At 40.4% G+C, this 17,959-nt stretch overlaps 1 protein-coding gene across 1 annotated transcript; it reads left to right on the forward strand.

The window, feature by feature from the left end:
* Positions 1 to 4,132: 4,132 nt before the first annotated feature.
* On the forward strand, positions 4,133 to 12,128 carry OLAH (oleoyl-ACP hydrolase; the record flags this gene model as incomplete). Its single annotated transcript, XM_081996514.1, has 6 exons — positions 4,133 to 4,264; positions 8,736 to 8,874; positions 9,471 to 9,570; positions 10,586 to 10,761; positions 11,670 to 11,755; positions 11,995 to 12,128. The coding sequence occupies exons 1-6, from the start codon at positions 4,135 to 4,137 to the stop codon at positions 12,126 to 12,128; spliced, it is 765 nt and encodes a 254-aa protein (XP_081852640.1). The 5' UTR covers positions 4,133 to 4,134.
* Between the last annotated feature and the right edge of the window lie 5,831 nt (positions 12,129 to 17,959).

Consider the following 17,959-nt stretch of genomic DNA (forward strand, 5'->3'; position numbering starts at 1 on the left):
AAGGTAGTGGATGTAGGTTTCTGGATTTTAGTAAGGCTTTTGATACTGTCCCTCACAGCATCCTTCTGGACAAGTTGTCCAGTGGGTTCACAGTGTGCTGGGTGAAGAACTGGCTGAAGGGCAGGGCTCAGAGGGTTGCAGTGAATGGGGCTACACCTGGCTGGCCACCGGTCACCAGCAGTGTTCCTCAGGGTTCAACTCTAGGGCCAGTTCTGTTCAATGTATTTACCAATGATCTGGGTGCAACAGTTGAATGCACCATTAGCAAGCTTGCTGATGATACCAAGCTGGGGGGTGCTATTGACTCTTGAGGGACAAGAGGCCTTGCAGAGGGATCTAGATAGATTGGAGCCTTGGGCTATAATTAATGGGATGAAATTTAACAAATCCAAATGTCGGATTCTGCAGCTGGTACAGAGTAATGCCGGGCACAAGTATAAATTGGGAGATGAGTGGCTGGAAAGCAGCCCTGCAGAAAGGGATCTGGGGGTGCTGGTACTGGCAGCAGGCTCAGTACGAGTCAGTAGTGTGCCCTGGCAGCCAAGAGGGCAAACCGTGTCCTGGGGCACATCACACACAGTATAACCAGCCAGTCAAAAGAGGTGATTCTCCTGCAGCGTTGCTGCGGCCTCACCTTGAGTACTGTGTACAGTTCTGGGCCCCACAATTTAAGAAGGTACTTGAATGCGTCCAGAGGAGGGCAACAAAGCTGGTGAAGGGGCTGGAAGGAATGTCCTATGAGGAGCGGCTAAGGACTTTGGACTTGTCTAGTTTGGAGAAAAGGAGGCTGAGGGGCAACCTCATTGCTCTCTACAGCTTCCTGAGGTGGGGAAGTGGAGATGGAGGTGCTGAGCTCTTCTCCCTGGTATCCAGTGATAGGACACATGGGAATGGTTCAAAGCTGCACCAGGGGAGGTTTAGACTGGACGTTAGGCAGCATTTCTTTACCAAGAGGGTGGTCAAACACTGGAACAGGCTTCTTAGAGAGGTGGTCGATGCCCCAAGCCTAGCAGCGTTTAAGAGGCATTTGCACAATGCCCTTAATACCATGCTTCAACTTTTGGTCAGCCCTGAATTGGTCAGGCAGTTGGACTAGATGATCGTTGTGGGTCCCTTCCAGCTGAAATAGTCTAGTCTATTCTGTACTGGTACTGAGTTGGCAAAGTTGGTTCTGTAAAGCCCTCTTTTACCTTCAGCCCTGGAAATGGCAAACATAATTTTGGTTGAGAGTAGCATCACCTGGAACTACTTAATTTGTGAAAATATTAATTTTTCATATGAAAACAAATTCATCTCTAGTCCTTTGATACTGAGAAAAAATTTAGAAGACAAACAAAAGCAACCAACACATACCATTTATAATTTCATTATTTTTAAGGAAATATGCTATTTGATTACTGCTATACTTTCAAAATCTTATTCTTAATATTTTTTATTTTCAGCCTTAGTTAGGAAATAATTATTTCCGGTAGTATTTTGTTACTTTTAGGAACATTTTTAGTGTGCCTGATATTTATAAGCAGCTGGCTTTCATAACATTAACACTGGGTGTCAGATTTTACAGTTGGAACTATTTGAGGTAGGAATAAATAAAGCATATTAGGTACTTTATTATACATTGTACCTTATAATCAAATACCTCCGATAGCAGATACATCATGTGGAGAAGCAGTATTGGGCATAACAGCACAGGTCAGGACTAGCCAATATAAGCTGCTTTAAATTATGCACCCTCCAAACATAGGTGTGCCTCATCTTACTTCATAATAATTACAACATAAAAGTACTGTGAAAGAAGCCTCAGCAACAGTTTCCACTTCTGCCACCATTTGGAAGTGGCAGCTGCAGGACCTGGGACCACCCTTCACTGCACCTTCCCACTGCAGTCGGAAGGGTTGGTATAGGATTCTCCTAGGGTTCTCCAGAAAAGCAGAAACCAGAAGTGAGTAGAAGACTGCAGACCTCATTTGGGAAAGGAGCTGTGCTTACTGACTGGCTAGGTCAACAGGTGTTTTTTTCTCTTACCACCACAGATTTTTTCAGTTTCCTAGAAATGAAGAGAAATGTAGAAGAATGAAGAACAATGTGAAAACCACAATGTAGTCCATCTTTTGTGTCTCAAGTAAAGCATCAGAACCCATTTTGGCACTCAGATTCCTTAGTTTGGTCACTGCTTTTGAATATTTTTACTTTATTATTATCCTTGCTGATATTTTTGGTAGAGTAACACTAAAAAAACAAACCAATATTCCTAGTACTACAAATGCAGTTACAAAATATACTGGTGTTTTTAGGTTGCTGATAGCATCTGCTCCCCAGAAGCATGATATAGGAGATGAGATAATATAAAATAATTGTAGGTAACCACAGTTTCTGCACTGCTATGTCTCCTGGCTTGTAGAAAATATAACTGGCTTACTAACCAAGTGCAGTGTTTTATCCAAATCAGGTGATGGTCTTCTACATTAACATTTTCAGACACCTATAAAACTGTCTAGCAGAGGTGTAAGCACTGTACTTTTAGAATATAGTTCTTAAAAAAGGCCGGCTTTTCGTGGTTACTTTATGCAGGCTTTTTCTTCAGTGAAGTTGTGGGCCTCCCTGTATTAAAACTGCTACAACTTCTATACTGTCATGGGCATGTTAACCTGTGCCTTTTAAATTGCTGGGATTGATACGGCATACCTTCCTTATATTGCTGCCAAATGCTGTGTGTCATGCCCAACACATGACGTCTCTGTCTCCCTTTTGGGGTGCTGTGTGCCTCAGTCCCTGCCTTTTTTCCGGTGTGTGGGCTCCTCCCCTTAAGCCTAGAAAAGACTTACAGTAGGCGGCTATGCCACCTGGATGCACATCCCCTCCTCTCCTGCAAGGCTTTCTTTGCTCCCATATCTGCTGATATGTACAAATTCTGATTCCTGCTTCTTGCTGTGCAGCGCTGAGAAGTGGATCCACCCTCGGGCTGTCATTTCCTGGCACTGGTGGTCTTCCCAACTATTCAGGTATTTGCATCTAGATGCATCTTGATACAGCTAGATGGTGATGGAATAAACCTGTATGAGTAGAAAGTGTGAAAGTAATGGTAATGTATCTTTGAATAGTTTAAGGACTTTTACTAAATGTGCTTCTTTATCATGCTTGAAATTTTTGTGTCACCTTTGGAATCAGTTTGAGAAGATATTTTTCTCTTCTTACTCGACTATTAAGTTAAAACACCAGCTTCAGAAATGTTTGAGTTTTTGTGTCTTTGTGGAAGAAGTGACTGTGTAAATGGGCCTAATGGTACTGATGCTAAATGAATCTACCAGAGGAATTATGTTTTCTGCAGCACTGGTTCCACTATCCTTCAGCTATTTTTAAGCTCACATCATCTGCCTATTGATTTTTGACACAAGTTTGTTTGGCTTGCTGTTCTTATATTTTCTTTGAACTGATTCCTAACAAATGTTGACAAACTTTCCAGTTTAAACATATGTGAAAATCAAGAAATTGCCACAGCAACATTTGGGTTGATTTTCTTCTGTCTTGCTTGCATTACGTAGTTTTAAGATACGTATGAATTGCTGCCTATTCTGATCTGGTTGCATTTCTCAAACATTTTGTGCAGGCAAAAAAGACTGCAGGTAGGCATATAGGTGTATTTTATGATGAATCAGCCCTTGCAAATACTGAGCTATATTGAAAGCAAGAAATAATACCTATAATGATTTGTAGCATTTTGGAAATGGAATTTTGCTGCTTATTATCCCCTAATCACTGTTTTTTCAGTCTTTTTAAAAAGAACATGGGAGTTTATTCTAATTGTTGCAGAAAACATTTTTTTAAATTCTGTATCACTGTTGCTTCTAATTAATATATCTTTACCAGGTATTTCTGTTGCACATGGTGTTCCCAGCTTCTTTTGACAGTTTCCCAATAGTATTCCATCACCATTTATAAAAACAAAACTGGTTTCCACTGTTGCATGAAGATTATCTCATATCAACAGCTTGTTATTGTAGCAGAAGCAGTTCTGATGACAGAAAATACTGCAGCCCATTGTTTCAAATTAGACTTAATTCACTCTAATTTTCATATACCTGAAGAGTCTTGTTCTAGAATGATATGTTGTTTTCTTGGGGTTTTTTTTTAGAAATGGAGAAGCTGCTTGCTTGTCCACACAAGAGGCCAAATGCTCTCTTTAAGCTGATTTGCTTTCCGTGGGCTGGAGCTGGAGCTTCTCAACTTGCTCAATGGGGCAAACTCTTCAGCAGCTCAATTGAAGGTTAGTTATTTGCATAGTTAAAGCAGAAGTTAAGCAAGTCTGAAATACACTATAGCCAAATTTTTTGAATGGAATAGAATCATGGAATTATGTACATTGGAAAAGACCTCTAAGATCATCAAGTCCAGCCACTACCCTAGCACTGCCAACTCCACCACTAAACCACGTCCTTAAGCATCACATCTACACGGCTTTTAAATGCCTCCAGGGATGGTGACTGAACCACTTCACTGGGCAGCCTGTTCCAATGCTTGATAACCCTTTTGGTGAATCAATTTTTCCTAATACCCAGTCTAACCTCCCCTGGCGCAACTTGATGCCATTCCCTTTTGTCCTATCGCTTGTTATTTGGAAGAAGAGACCAACGCCCACTTTGTAACAAGCTCCTTTCAGGTACTTGTAGAGAGTGGTAAGGTCTCCCCTCAGCCTCCTTTTGTCCAGACTAAACAACCCCAGTTCCCTCAGCTGCTCCTCATTAAGATTTGGTCTCCTTTTGTTGGCACACAGTAACAGCCTGCTCCTGTGCCTTTAAGATTTCATTCTTGAAGAATGTCCAACCTTCCTGGACTCCTTTGCCCTTCAGGACTGCCTCCCAAGGGACTCAGTCAACAAGTTACCTAAACAGGCCAAGGTCTGCCCTCCAGAAGTCCAAGGTAGCAGTTCTGCTGAGCCCCCTCCTTACTTCTCCAAGAATCAAAAACTATAATTTCATGCTGGCTGTGCCCAAGATGGCCTCCAACCATCGCATCATCCACGAGTTCTTCTCTGTTCATGAACAACAAGTCCAGTGGGACACCTTCCCTAGCTGGCTCACTCACCAGCTGTGTCAGGAAGTTATCTTCCACACACTCCAGGAACCTCCTAGACTCTTTCCTCTCTGCTGTATTTTATTTCCAGCAGACATTTGATAAGCCCACGAGAACAAGGGCTAGTGACTGTAAGACTTTTCCTCATCTGCCTCTTCATCCTGGTTGGGTGGTCTGTAACAGACTCCCACCATGATATCTGCCTGTTGGCCTTCCCTCCGATTCTTACATATAAACACTCATCCCTATCGTCGCCATCATTAAGCTCTAGACAATCAAAACGCTCCCTTAATATACAGGGCTACGCCACCACCTCTCCTTCCTTGCCTATCACTGCTGAAGAGTTCATAGCCATCCATTGCAGCACTCCAGTTGTGCGAGTCATCCCGCTATGTTTCTGTGATGGCAACTATATCATAGTTTTCCTGCTGCACAATGGCTTCCAGCTCCTCCTGTTTGTTGCCTGTACTGCGTGCATTGGCATAGATGCACTTCAGTTGGGCTATTGATCCCTCCACCTTTCTGGGGGGGAAGGCCCTAATTCCTATGTGACCGTTCTCGGGCACTTTCATGGTTTCTAACACATCAACCCTTGCATCTTTGCTGGCGCATGGATCTCCATCCCCTACCTCCACTGAGACCGCAGATGGAAGTACCTCACTAGCACACTGTCCCTCAAACATTATCCCTAGCAAGCCTGGCTTTATCCCTTTTCCCTTTCAAATCTAGTTTAAAGCTCTTTTAATGAGCCCTGCTAACTCCTGTGCAAAGAGCCTTTTCCCCCTTTGAGACAGTCATACCCCATCTGTTGCCAGCAGGCCTGGTGTCATGTAAATAGGCGCATGATCAAAAACCACAAAATTCTGCCGGTGACACCTGCTGGCTCTTCCTGTTTCTTCCCTCATCATTCCCTGTGACTGCAAGGATAGAGGAGAACACTACTTGGGACGACTGGTTAAGGGATCAGGACCACAAGGCCCTGAAGTCTCTCTTGATTGCCCTCAGACTTCTTGTTGCAACTTCATTGCTGCCTACCTGAAAAATCAATAGTGGATAATAATCTGTGGGCCATACCAGGGTGGGAAGCTTACTCTTCACATCTTTAACCCGGGCCCTAGGGAGGCAACAGACTTCCCAAAGAGGTGGCTCTGGTCTGCATAGTGGGCCTTCTCTTCCCTTCAGAAAGGAGCCTCCCATGACAATGACCGATCTTTTTTTCTTTATGGAAGCAGTTTTGATGCAGGGCATTGGCCAACTTAATTTTGGCGACGTCTCCAAGCTCGATGAACCATCTAGTTCATTGTTATTGTTGGGTTCCACTTGCAGAGACTCCTGCCCGTTCCAGGATGGCACCTGGGGAGGTGGGGTGGTCACAGAGGAGACGTGCCTGCTGCGCCGGGCAGGAACTTGCCGCCATTGCCCCTATCCCTTAAGTCACTGTGTTCAGCCAGGCGGAGGGGGGACAGGGAACTGCCCGAATCATGTGTCCTGTCTGCCTGCTGGGCCCGTCTCAGGGAAGGCAGGGTGTCTCTCGCACTCCCTGATGCCCCTCAACTCGCCTCCTCCCGGAGCTCCGTCACTAAGCGGAGGAGTTCCTCCACCTGGGCGCACCTCCCACAGCTGCGCTCGCTGCCGCCGTCTGCTACTGGCAGGGTACAGGGCGCAGACCGCGGCCCACAGCTGGGTGGCTGCGTGCTGCCGCCGGGGCTCTGTCTGGGAAGCTGCGTCGGTCGTGGAGGGTGCAGAGCTTAGAGAGGCCTTGGCTTTCTGCTGGCAGGATACCACCGCTCCCCAGCAGAGCTTCAGCGCCCTTCCTGCACGTCCTTCCATGCACACTGCCATGCAAACTGCCGCACCACGGACTTGCTGCCGCGCCGCGCCCTGTTTGCCCACCCTGGTTGCTGGTGCTCCCTAAGGGCTTCTTTTATACGTGTGGGGGAGCTTGGCCACCATTGCTCCTGGCCTTGGCCGGGTCTCATCAGCCGCTGTGGCACAAGCTGCGGGCTCCGGGCAGCTCTCTTGGCTTCCCCGGAGGTTCCCCCAGTTCCGCTGCGGATCCTGCCTGCACTGGAGCTGCTTGCCTCGGCGGCGACTCAATAATAATCTTCTTGAGAGCACTGAAGTCTTTTTCCAGTGAGTCTTATCCAGAAAGGAATTCCATTAGGAATTAGCCTTTCCATTAAGGTGCTGATTTTACTAAGTTTCTGTACCACCTTGGATCAAATAATATTTGACTAGGTTAAAAAGTTAGATCTTCAGAGCTAAATTTCACAAGACTATGGTATTCTTGACTGCTTCAGAAACTGTTGGTATGATTCAGAAACAGCAAAACAATATCATATTGTTAATATGTTAAAAAAGGCATCATCAAGGTTAACTATGATGATACGAGAACAATTTTTGATGTTGAGAGACTGCACAGAATGAATTTCCATTATCCAGTATGTTTGCATGGTTTTGCACTCCTTGTATCAAAACTGAAGGTTAAACTATGGAGTTGTAACAGTGAAATGACATTTAATTACAGTGCGAAGTAATTCTCATTGCTACCTGGCTCTGTCAGCACCAAAAAGATCCATTGCTGAACTATTTGAGGAGGAACCAAGGCCATTTTCCAGATCTTCCACAAAGGAAAAAAAAAAAAAAATTAGCATTTGTAGAGAGCATTGCCACTGCAATTGTATCAGTCCTCTAAATGCTTGTGTGCTTTCTGTAAACAGTTGCACAAGTCGCATTCAATTTTCCTTGGAGGAAAAAGAAAAATAAGAAAAGCTTTTGTCTGCCGGAACTACTTCCAAGAAAGTTAGTAAGGAGATGGCCTAGGAGCAACTTCAGACACAGCTGCATAAAATCAGGGTGCAGCATGCTCTTTGAGAGATATTTCGTGCGGAAAGAAAGTGTAGAAGATGCAAACATTTCTGTACTGCTATCTCTGGTATTAGGTACTGGTTTATTCTATCTCTTCTAATATACTTTGCGTCTGACCCATTACTTCTGTATGAGTTTGGCAGTATGTGTGATGTCAAGGAGGTTTTTAGAAAATCAACATTTTTTTCTGATCTATTCATTCCTTACTTTCTCTGAACAGTGAGAGGAAAATCCCCAATTTTGAAAGGAATATAATACCAGCATGTAATATGTCCTCCCATATAAATATAAATTGTCATCAATTTATACTATGATTCCACATTTTACTACGTGCAGTGCTGAAGAACCTGCAAAGAAGAAAACAGGGACTGTACAATTCTAATATAGTTTAACTTTCTAATGCTGCCCTTAAAGGGATGTATTTTACACAACCCTCAAACTTACTATTATTGAAATCAATGAATTTGTGATTCCTGTTAATACTAATAGTAATAAAGTTGCTTTGAAGCTTCAGCTGAGATCAGGACCTTATGGATTTCTGACCCAAGGCATTTATCAATCAATCAACTGGAGAGGCAACATTTATGAGTAAAGGAAAGGGTGGAAACCTAATCTCTCACAGGATTAAAAGACAGTAGTAGCCATAGCAAATACACTGTATCAACTCTAAGAAGGATTAATTTAAATAATCTATATATTCTGCAGAATAAATTAAAAAACTTAAATAAAATTATTTTACTGATTCTATTTGAAATAACTATCATTCTTTTCCCTCCCTTCCTCCACCTCTTGTGCAGTGTCCGCTATAAGGCTTCCTGGAAGAGAATGTCGTTTGAAGGAGCCTTTTGCGAAAGACATGACAGCCGTTGTTAATGAAATTACAAGTGTTTTGTTAAAAGAAATGCAAGACAAACCATTTGCATTTTTTGGTCACAGGTAAAAATATATACCTTTTTAGATACCCTGGTGAGGAGCTTTATGTTTGAACTCTAGGAGTAGATAGTTGCCTTTATTTGCAAAAGCTTTAGGAAAATACACTTCTGCAAAGGTCTTTTGTCAAGTCATCCTAAAACATGCTGTTGATCTTAAAGACTCTGGTTATTTATTTATTACTTTAGGCACAGTGTCTTCTAAAAAGGCCAGAGTTGTGTTTTGGTTTTTTTTACACTGATAAATTATAATAGTGTTTACTGTTAATGTTTGTGTCAGTGATTGCTCTATGTGAATGTGGGGGGGGACCATTCATATAACACACAGATTTTGAAGGTCACTTAGTCCCAAGTATTCAAAATAACTGTTCTTACTGCAAATTAAGGAGACTACTAAAAGAAACAGTGATTAAAAAAAGTCTGATTTGTAAAACTAGACTGTATAGGAATACATTTCATGTGATTTAGCTAATATCACTATAATTTATGTCATATATGGTTTCAATAACTGTTCAAGATAGCCAGTTAGCACTGAAATTCAAATTATATTTAAATTTTACAGTTTTTACATATGTTTTTTGCTTTAATTTCTTTTTGCTGCAGTTTTGGATCTTATGTTAGTTTTGCAGTTGCACTAAACTTGAAAGAAAAGTATGGACTAGAGCCGATCCATCTTTTCGTATCAGCGGCACATGCCCCAAACGTAAGTTACAGAATCATTAATTGTATGAAACAAAACAGTGTATTAGCTACCAAGAGTAAAAATAACATTTTACACTATGGGATGCAGAGTGGCTTTAGCACAAAACAAGCACTGCTTCTGAATGTGTGCAGAAAAATGTTCTGTTTTCTTAGAGAAAATTAATTCTGAGGCAGACGGAAAGTATCACATTACAGAATATTCACTGTTGCTAACCTCAGCCTAGGGAGAACAGTCTCCTTAAACTAATGCTACTTTTTTGAGTTATTTACCATGGCCTTTGGCTTAATACTAAAAAAGTAATCAAAACAAAATATAAAGTGCCACTGCCTACTCTGTAACGTGAAATAACTGTCTTAACCCAGTCTTTCATAAGCCTCCTGCACCAGCCCTCAGTACATTTGTCCACTTATTTCTTTCCCTCCTCATTCTCCATTGGCTTTTTAATCTGACCTCAGTTCCTTCTGAAGTTCTGGTGGTTCTGCTAGTCTTTCTCAGGAAAACAACAGTGAAGTGGCTTTTTCCCAGTCCTCATGTCCTCAGTCAGCACTTGCTATTCCTGTTCTTCTTTTTCTGGGGTTTCTTAGCAATCCTGAGTACGAGCTAGTACTTCATGGAAGCAATTATTATACCTGCATATTTCCATAATCTGTTGGTCTCTCCAGTCCTACATTAGTCAGATTTGTGTCCACTGCTAGGCTTTTCTTTCTCTTCAATAGATTATTTTATTAGTTGTATTTCAATAGTGAGACTAAACTTTGAACAAAATTAAATTAAGTTATTTGTCTCTGGAAGTTTCAGACCTCAAGGGTACTTGGCTCACTCATAATCTGTGTTTTCAGCAAACACAGTCTACTAACCCTTTCCAAGAAGTATTCTTTGTGGATGTTAAACTAATCAGCCATTGTATTTTGGAGACAGAGAATCATTGCACTTTTTACTAAAACAATTCTTAATGAAAATATTATTTAAAGCACATTATATACAACACATGATTTGTTTTGTCTGGTGCTGACAGTCTGAAGCACTTCTTCCCATCAAAAGCTTACGTATACATGAAAAAAGAGATGAAGAGTTTCTTAGATATATAGAACTTTTAGGAGGAACTCCTCCTGAGCTTCTGCAAAATGAAGACATTAAGAAGCAGCTGTTACTTGCTTTCAAAGAAGACTTTAGAGTTCTTCAGACATTATCGTAAGTTTTACAATTTTGTATTACATTTGTATTTGTATTTTACAGTTTTACGTCTGTCTGATCGTTTCAGGTTTTTTTTTTTTTCCCTCTGTAATTTGTTCTTCTTTCTGTTATAAAAAGATTATGAAACAGTAAACATAGTTTTCTCTTGTGTGTGCTTTTCCACTTATATTCTAGTATTTAAGCCCTAGATGAAAACACTGCTTACTGTAGGAACCACTGCTGTTATCACAGTAGTGAACATGCCATGGTAGAATGAGAGTTCTACTTAGGATCCAAGGTTAGTAGCCACTAAAAGGAATATTCTCCCATCTTTTACTGTTTTCTGAGGCTAATAAACTCAACTGATCATGCTTCGGGACCACTGCATTCAGCCTCTTGATCCCAGGCCCCATAGCCTAACCAGAAGCAAAGAATCCCTGTGTTCTAAGCATCCAGAGAGCAACTGACTGCTTCAGTCCCAGCTGCTGTCCCCACTGCATGTTACACACAGCTCATGGAGCTGAGGGGTTAAGGTTTCTTGCCCTGGCAAAGCCAAGGACACTCTTGGATGTGGGACCCATTTTAGCAATAGGAACCTGGCGCTGATGAGGCCCTGAAACATTAGAACTTGAATATAAGCTGACAAAGTAATCGTTTATTGTAGGTGAGAATTTTTATTGCAGGTTGAAGCTTTTTTCCTAACTACTGAGTCATTCTTTCTTTAAAATTTTAGATCTAATTGCAGCAGGGTAGGAAGCTAAGAATCTTACAGATACAGTAATTCCTTCTCCTGATGTTCTGCACAATCTAATTCCTGAAGTTTGTTATGTTTTGGAGGAGAAATAAAAAGTTATTTTGTATGTGGAAGCAAACCCCAAATATAGGTGTCTTATGGAAAGTTTTATTACTACTTTTTATGTTCACAGTTTTGAAAAGGCAGAAAACTATATCCCCTTCACCTGTGATATTACTTGCTTTAACGGGTCTGAAGATGATACATATGATTTAGAAGGTACTTTCCTTAAATGGTTTTCCTCTTATACTTACACATTTTCCTTTCTATTGAATCAGTTAATGAAGAGTTTTCTAGAGGCTTTTATCTCCTTCTTAAATGAAACAAATCAACAGAACAGTCTCAATGTATGAACCAAAACAGTTAATATGGGATTTAAAATAATTATTAAATAATACCTTTGAAATAGTTAATGTAAATAGTTGACACTTATCTGACACTTTAAATATCTTTTTCAGGCTGGCACAGTATTACAAGTGGAGATACTTCCTTTTACAATCTTCCTGGAGGTCACTTTTATCTGCTGGAACACTCTAATGAAATTTTCTTGACAAAACACATAACAAAATGTATAGAAAACACTGGTATATGAGTATTTTCCTCTATTTTAATGGCAGAAGGTATAAGATTAGTCCATAGCACTTCCCAGTAAGTCGTTCTTTCTGTACAGCTGCATTCCTAAGAATTGTGCTGCTCCTCCAGATCTTTATTGTAAACCTTTGAATGGGGGAGTTTTTCTGAGTTTTCTAAAATAAACATTGGCTTTGGGTCCTTTAGAGATATTACTGTTTGTGTGCTCCTGTAAAAATGCTTAATGTAATTTAATACCCAGAAAAATCCACAATTCTTACGCAAAGCTTAATTTATTAGGTTAAAATTTATTTAGAGTAAGAAACAATCTAAAAATAGAGTATGTATGTAAACATTCTTTGCAGTCAAACAGCTTATGCTGAAAAGATTTTACTGTCAGACTACACAGTAAGGAGTTAGTACTGCATTTTCTCAACAGTTAGTTCATACTGAAGGATTAGTTATTAGTGGTAATTATTTTGAGTATTCTACATGCCGTATTTTTCTACCATTGCTTTTGCTTTAGAGATATAGGCATTCATGGCGTCCTCCTTTGATAAACCTGCAAAAGAAAGTAGGAATCATTATCCTTCCTCATTTGTCATCCTATAAACATGATTACATGATGTAAATTCAATTGGTGTAACACCTTTTTTCAGGTTCCATGCCTCCCACTTGGCTTTGCCTTTCAAATCTAGCATTCCTGGACATTCTGCCAAAATAAATGCATATGTTTGATTATCATGCAGATTTATATAACATTTGCTTGATTTCATCAAGATATGGGAGTAAATGTGAAGTATATATAGGAATACCAATATTAATATCTCCAACAGTAGCCTGTTTGTAGAATCCATATAGTTCCTTCAGTTCTTCATCAGTTGGTCTTGTTTTTAATTTTTTTACATCTTCTGCAGCACCATCAAAGTCAGCCTGATGAAAGAAAAGAAAGTCTTAGTTTTCCTCTCAAGCGATGTGCTTAGAAGATGAATCATTAAGGTTGGAAGGGACCTTTGAGATGATCAAGTCCAACCGTTTAACCCAACACCACCATGCCCCCTAAACCATGTCCCTGAAGCACCACATCCACATGTTTTTTGAACACTTCCAGTGATGGTGACTCCATCACTTCCCTGGGCAGCCTGTTCCAATGCTTGACCACCCTCTCAGTGAAGAAATTTTTCCTAATATCCAATCTAAACCTGCCCTGGTGCAACTTGAGGCCATTTCCTCTTGTCCCATCACTAGTTACATGGGAGAAGAGACCAACACCCACCTCAGCACAACTCCCTTTCAGGTAACTGTAGAGAGCGATGAGGTCTCCCCTCAGACTCCTCTTCTCCAGACTGAACAACCCCAGTTCCCTCAGCCGCTCCTCGTAAGACTTGTGCTCCAGACCTCTCATCAGCTTCGTTGCCCTTCTTTGGACACGCTCCAGCACCTCAAGGTCCTTCTTGTAGTGAGGGGCCCAAAACTGAACACAGGATTCAAGGCGTGGCCTCACCAGTGCTGAGTACAGGGGCACGATCACTTCCCTACTCCTGCTGGCCACACTATTTCTGATACAGGCCAGGATGCTGTTGGCCTTCTTGGCCACCTGGACACACTGCCAGCTCATATTCAGCCAGCTCTCAACCAGCACCCCTAGGTCCTTTTCTGCCAGGCAGCTCTCCAGCCATTCCTCCCCAAGCCTGTAGTGTTGCATGGGCTTGTTGTGACCAAAGTGCAGGACCCGGCACTTGGCCTATTAAACCTCATCCAGTTGGCCTCGGCCCATCAATGCAGCCTGTCCAGAACCCTCTGCAGAGCCTTCCTGGCCTCGAGCAGATCAACACTCCCGCCCAACTTGGTGTCATCTGCAAACTTACTGAGGGAGCACTCGATCCCCTCATCCCGGTCATCAATAAAGATATTGAACAAGACCAGCCCCAGAAACGAGCCCTGGGGAACCCGCTTGTGACCGGCCGCCAGCTGGATTTAACTCCATTCACCACCTCCATATCAATCAGCTTAGTGTTAGTGAATTTTAAATTGCTACTATTCCATATTAGATTGCTGCCCTTCTACAGTTATACAAAACACAAAAGTCATACGTTAAATTGTCACACCAAGATCCCTGCACTTAATTCTTTTAGTCATAAACTGTTGACCAAGTCTGGGACTAGGAGTGGATTCAGCTGCACCTAGAATTTGAGAAGGAGTTTAGAAAGCAAGGGGGTCCACTCTGAACCTCATGACTCAACGGGAGGGTCTCCTTCATCTTTCCCTGTACCCAACCTCTTTAGACATAAACCATTGACCAAGTCTGGGACTAGGAGTAGATTCAGCCACCCCTAGACTCCTCTGAATGGGAGTTTAGAAAGCAAGCAGCCTAAACCACTCATTTGCAACACCTGGTATAGTGGAAGGTGTCCCTGCCCATGGCTAGGGGGATTGGAACTAAATGATCTTTAAGGTCCTCTCCAACCCAAACCATTCTATGATTCCACGATGCTCAAGTATCTTTCTTCAAAGAAAGGCCCCTTCATGGAATCATGAAACTACACATTCATTGATATAAGGACACATCAGCTGGTGGCTGCATTAAGGCAGCAGTAGCAAGTGAAAGAGGGTAAGGACAGGTAGCTGCGTGCAATGCAGCATTCCTGCACAGAAATTGGGCCACTCTCCCACCAAATGAGTCACCTCTGCCTCCTGAGATAGAATCAATTTCTTTTTTTTGGCCTGGAAATTTAGTTTGGCTAGTGAGTAAAGTTCCTAGATACAAACTTCTGAAATTTCTAATTTTTTTGCAGTATCTTCAGTGGCTATTTGAAACCCATGAAAAAAAAAGCACAAGTCTTCTAAGAACAAAAGTGCTCATTGGAGGATGTACATCTGTAACACCAGACTTGAAACAAGGAGCAGCAGGCAGACAGGTGTATTTAAAAGGGATATTTGAAAAAAAATAATCATGATGTACGATTCCAAGTGTGTTCTAGCAAAGGAATGCTCCCTGCAAAACAGCAATTAAAAGTAAATCTTCAATCTTCTTTAAACTGCAGTTATAAATTCACAGAACATTAGATGAGAAGGGTTCATGATGATAATCCACATCTCTAGTTCTATCAGTTCATAGCACCCTTAAATCTGCAATGGAAGGAAAGCTCTTTAGACAAAAATCCTATAGCAATGCAGATGCTTATTAACAAATAATCTTCCAACTCCACAAGAACCTCAGTGTTTGCATAACTGACAAGCAGAAGTTTCCAGGAGATTCCCACCAAGGCCTCCCAGAACCAAATGTCCAGTAGTGGATGCAGGAGTCCAGAAAAAGGCAAGGGTGTTAAAACAGTCTTTATCAGCTTTAAGTTTGAGAAATGCTGCTGCTATGTGGAGATATTTTAAATATAATGATTCTTCATTCTTTACTCGGTACAATACTGAGAATTAGCCAGATTCCAAGTGCTGTTTGCCTGCTTAAAGCTCTGAAACTTGGTCATTCGATAAAGTATACAATTTGGCAGAGTTACCGCATTAAATTAAATGACTTCCAACTTATATTCTTGAATCTAAAATGTTGTCAACTGAAAACATGTAACTATGCTTATGCAGCTTTTTCCTGTTATAATAAAAATAATTCTCAATATTAATAAAAAGCAACTATATCATAGAATCATAGAAAACCATGAAGCTTTAAGTCCAACTTTTTGTGTCTGTTTTCTTTTACTAAAAACGAAACACTGTGGATTTTTTTTTTTTTTTTTTGGTAACCAACTAAATATTTGGGAGCTCTGCAAGACAAATACAGGATTTTTCTAGAATTAAAAACCCAAACGCCCAGAATATGTTATACATAATTACATAAACCAAAATAATGTGCTCCAGACTACATATAAAAGCTGAATCAGTAATGTTGAAATGAGCTTACAGCATATCTTCTCCACACTTTATTTTTGTTTCCATGTACTCTATTGTTTACTTAAAAAAAAAACAAAAAAGAAAAAACAGCATTCTAGCAGGAATTAAACTGATCATGAAAACTATTTTAATTGAAATAGCTGGATTTAGCCAGCATGGATCAGAATTAAAAATGGATTATATGGACAACAAAAGCTCTTTTGCATCTTTGTGCTGAATAAATAAAATGTAAATATTTTCTTCTACAAAGTTTAATGTCAGAATTATTTGATTTCCTGAAAGGCTGGAAAACTGCAGTGCAAGCTTTCTCACCTCAGTTGAAAGAGCAATTTGTTAAACACTTCATAAAGCGTCTTCTGTCCCAATTCATCAAAGAATTTAAGGAACATTTGAGGGGCTTGTTTGGCTCTGTTTTAAAGACAAACTAAAATCTTCGTTCTGAGTTGCAGCTAAACTGAATTAAAAAAAAAAAGTTATCTACATGATAATAAGTCCTTGAACTTTCAGGTAGAAGTTACAGTAATACACAATTACTACACAAATTACAGACATGCTATATGAGAAGAACCTGTTCTTTGCATTTAAGTAAAATTCAGCTTTTCTGACAGCTGCAACTCTCAGAGTCAATACCACCTTTCTCCTCTCTTTGCAGAACCGAGCGCTCTTGACTAGGTCTCACAAATATTTTAATGATACAGACAGTAATAGTTGTCTGATGGTCCCCTTAGAAGCGTGACAAAGCACAAATTCCATAGGTGGTACCCTACAAATAGTCACACTGGCATAAGTAAATAAATGTTGGAAAGTCTATGGAGGATCCCATTTAAAAATACCCATATTAGCAGCTTAATGGTTTAAATTTAACAGTTATGTTTTAAATTAGCAATAGTGACATTAATACTAATATAGATTCAGCACTTATAAATAAGAACTTCAGATACGTATATTCATGAATGGATCATGTTGCTGTCTTGCTGGTGGTAAAATAACTCAATGTGTAGGTCGGCAGACACAGTTTTAGTATTTGCCACAAAGTGCAAGTCAACTAATTTTTATTCTTCTAAAACGCCATTAAACTGCAGATGTTAAAAGGAAATAGTTAAATATAGAAACATTTCATGAACATAATTATACAAGAATTAAAATCTGTATATTTCAGGTCAAATCAGTAAATTATAAACTTTTAGAAATGCTCTGTCAGCTGGCCAAGTTTTCATGATGCACACAGTAGTAAGACCTGTTCCCTAAGGAATTCCTGCTGCAAAATCTTTGTAACCATAGCTTGACCGCCACAGTTGCAACAGCTGTGGCTATAGACAGGTATTTCAGATAATTTATTTTCTTCTTTAAATACTGAAAGTCAAGAATGGTACAAAGAAACTCCTGCTAATTACTCTGTAAGCTTTGGCATTAGAATTTCATTGGACTTTCTGAAGTTTACAGCACAACTTGTAATAGTATTTCCCCTGGGATCAGTTGTTAGGCTAACGTGAAAACTATAGATTCTCTACATCTACTTGTTCTTGATGCCATAGAAGAAAAATCCATACAAACAAGAAAACCTTCATCTCAAATTTGATTAGAGAAATTGATTCTTTCTCCAGAAATGATAGCTTTGATAGCTTCTAGCTTAGCTGCAAACAAAACCATTTTGAATCATGCATTATTCAATCCTTGGCTTATTCTAGATGTTCAAAAGAGAAGTATCTTTGGCCATAAAAGAACAAAAAAGCCCCAGTGCTTTAGTTATTAATCACAGTCTATAGTTCATGTGTGCTTCTTGTAAGCAATATAATAAAGTCCTCCCTGTGAGGAATTTCTAATATTTGTAATATTAATATTTGCTTTCATGAAAGTCTTGCAATCTTTATTTTCTTCTAATGCAGTATTTTCTCTTGTCCTCCTTCTGTTGGGTAACTGTACCTGAATTTCCTACAACCACCTGAAATGCTT

This window comes from Phaethon aethereus, assembly GCF_964289735.1.
Source record: "Phaethon aethereus genome assembly, chromosome: 2".
In the NCBI taxonomy this organism is placed as follows: Eukaryota; Metazoa; Chordata; class Aves; order Phaethontiformes; family Phaethontidae; genus Phaethon; species Phaethon aethereus.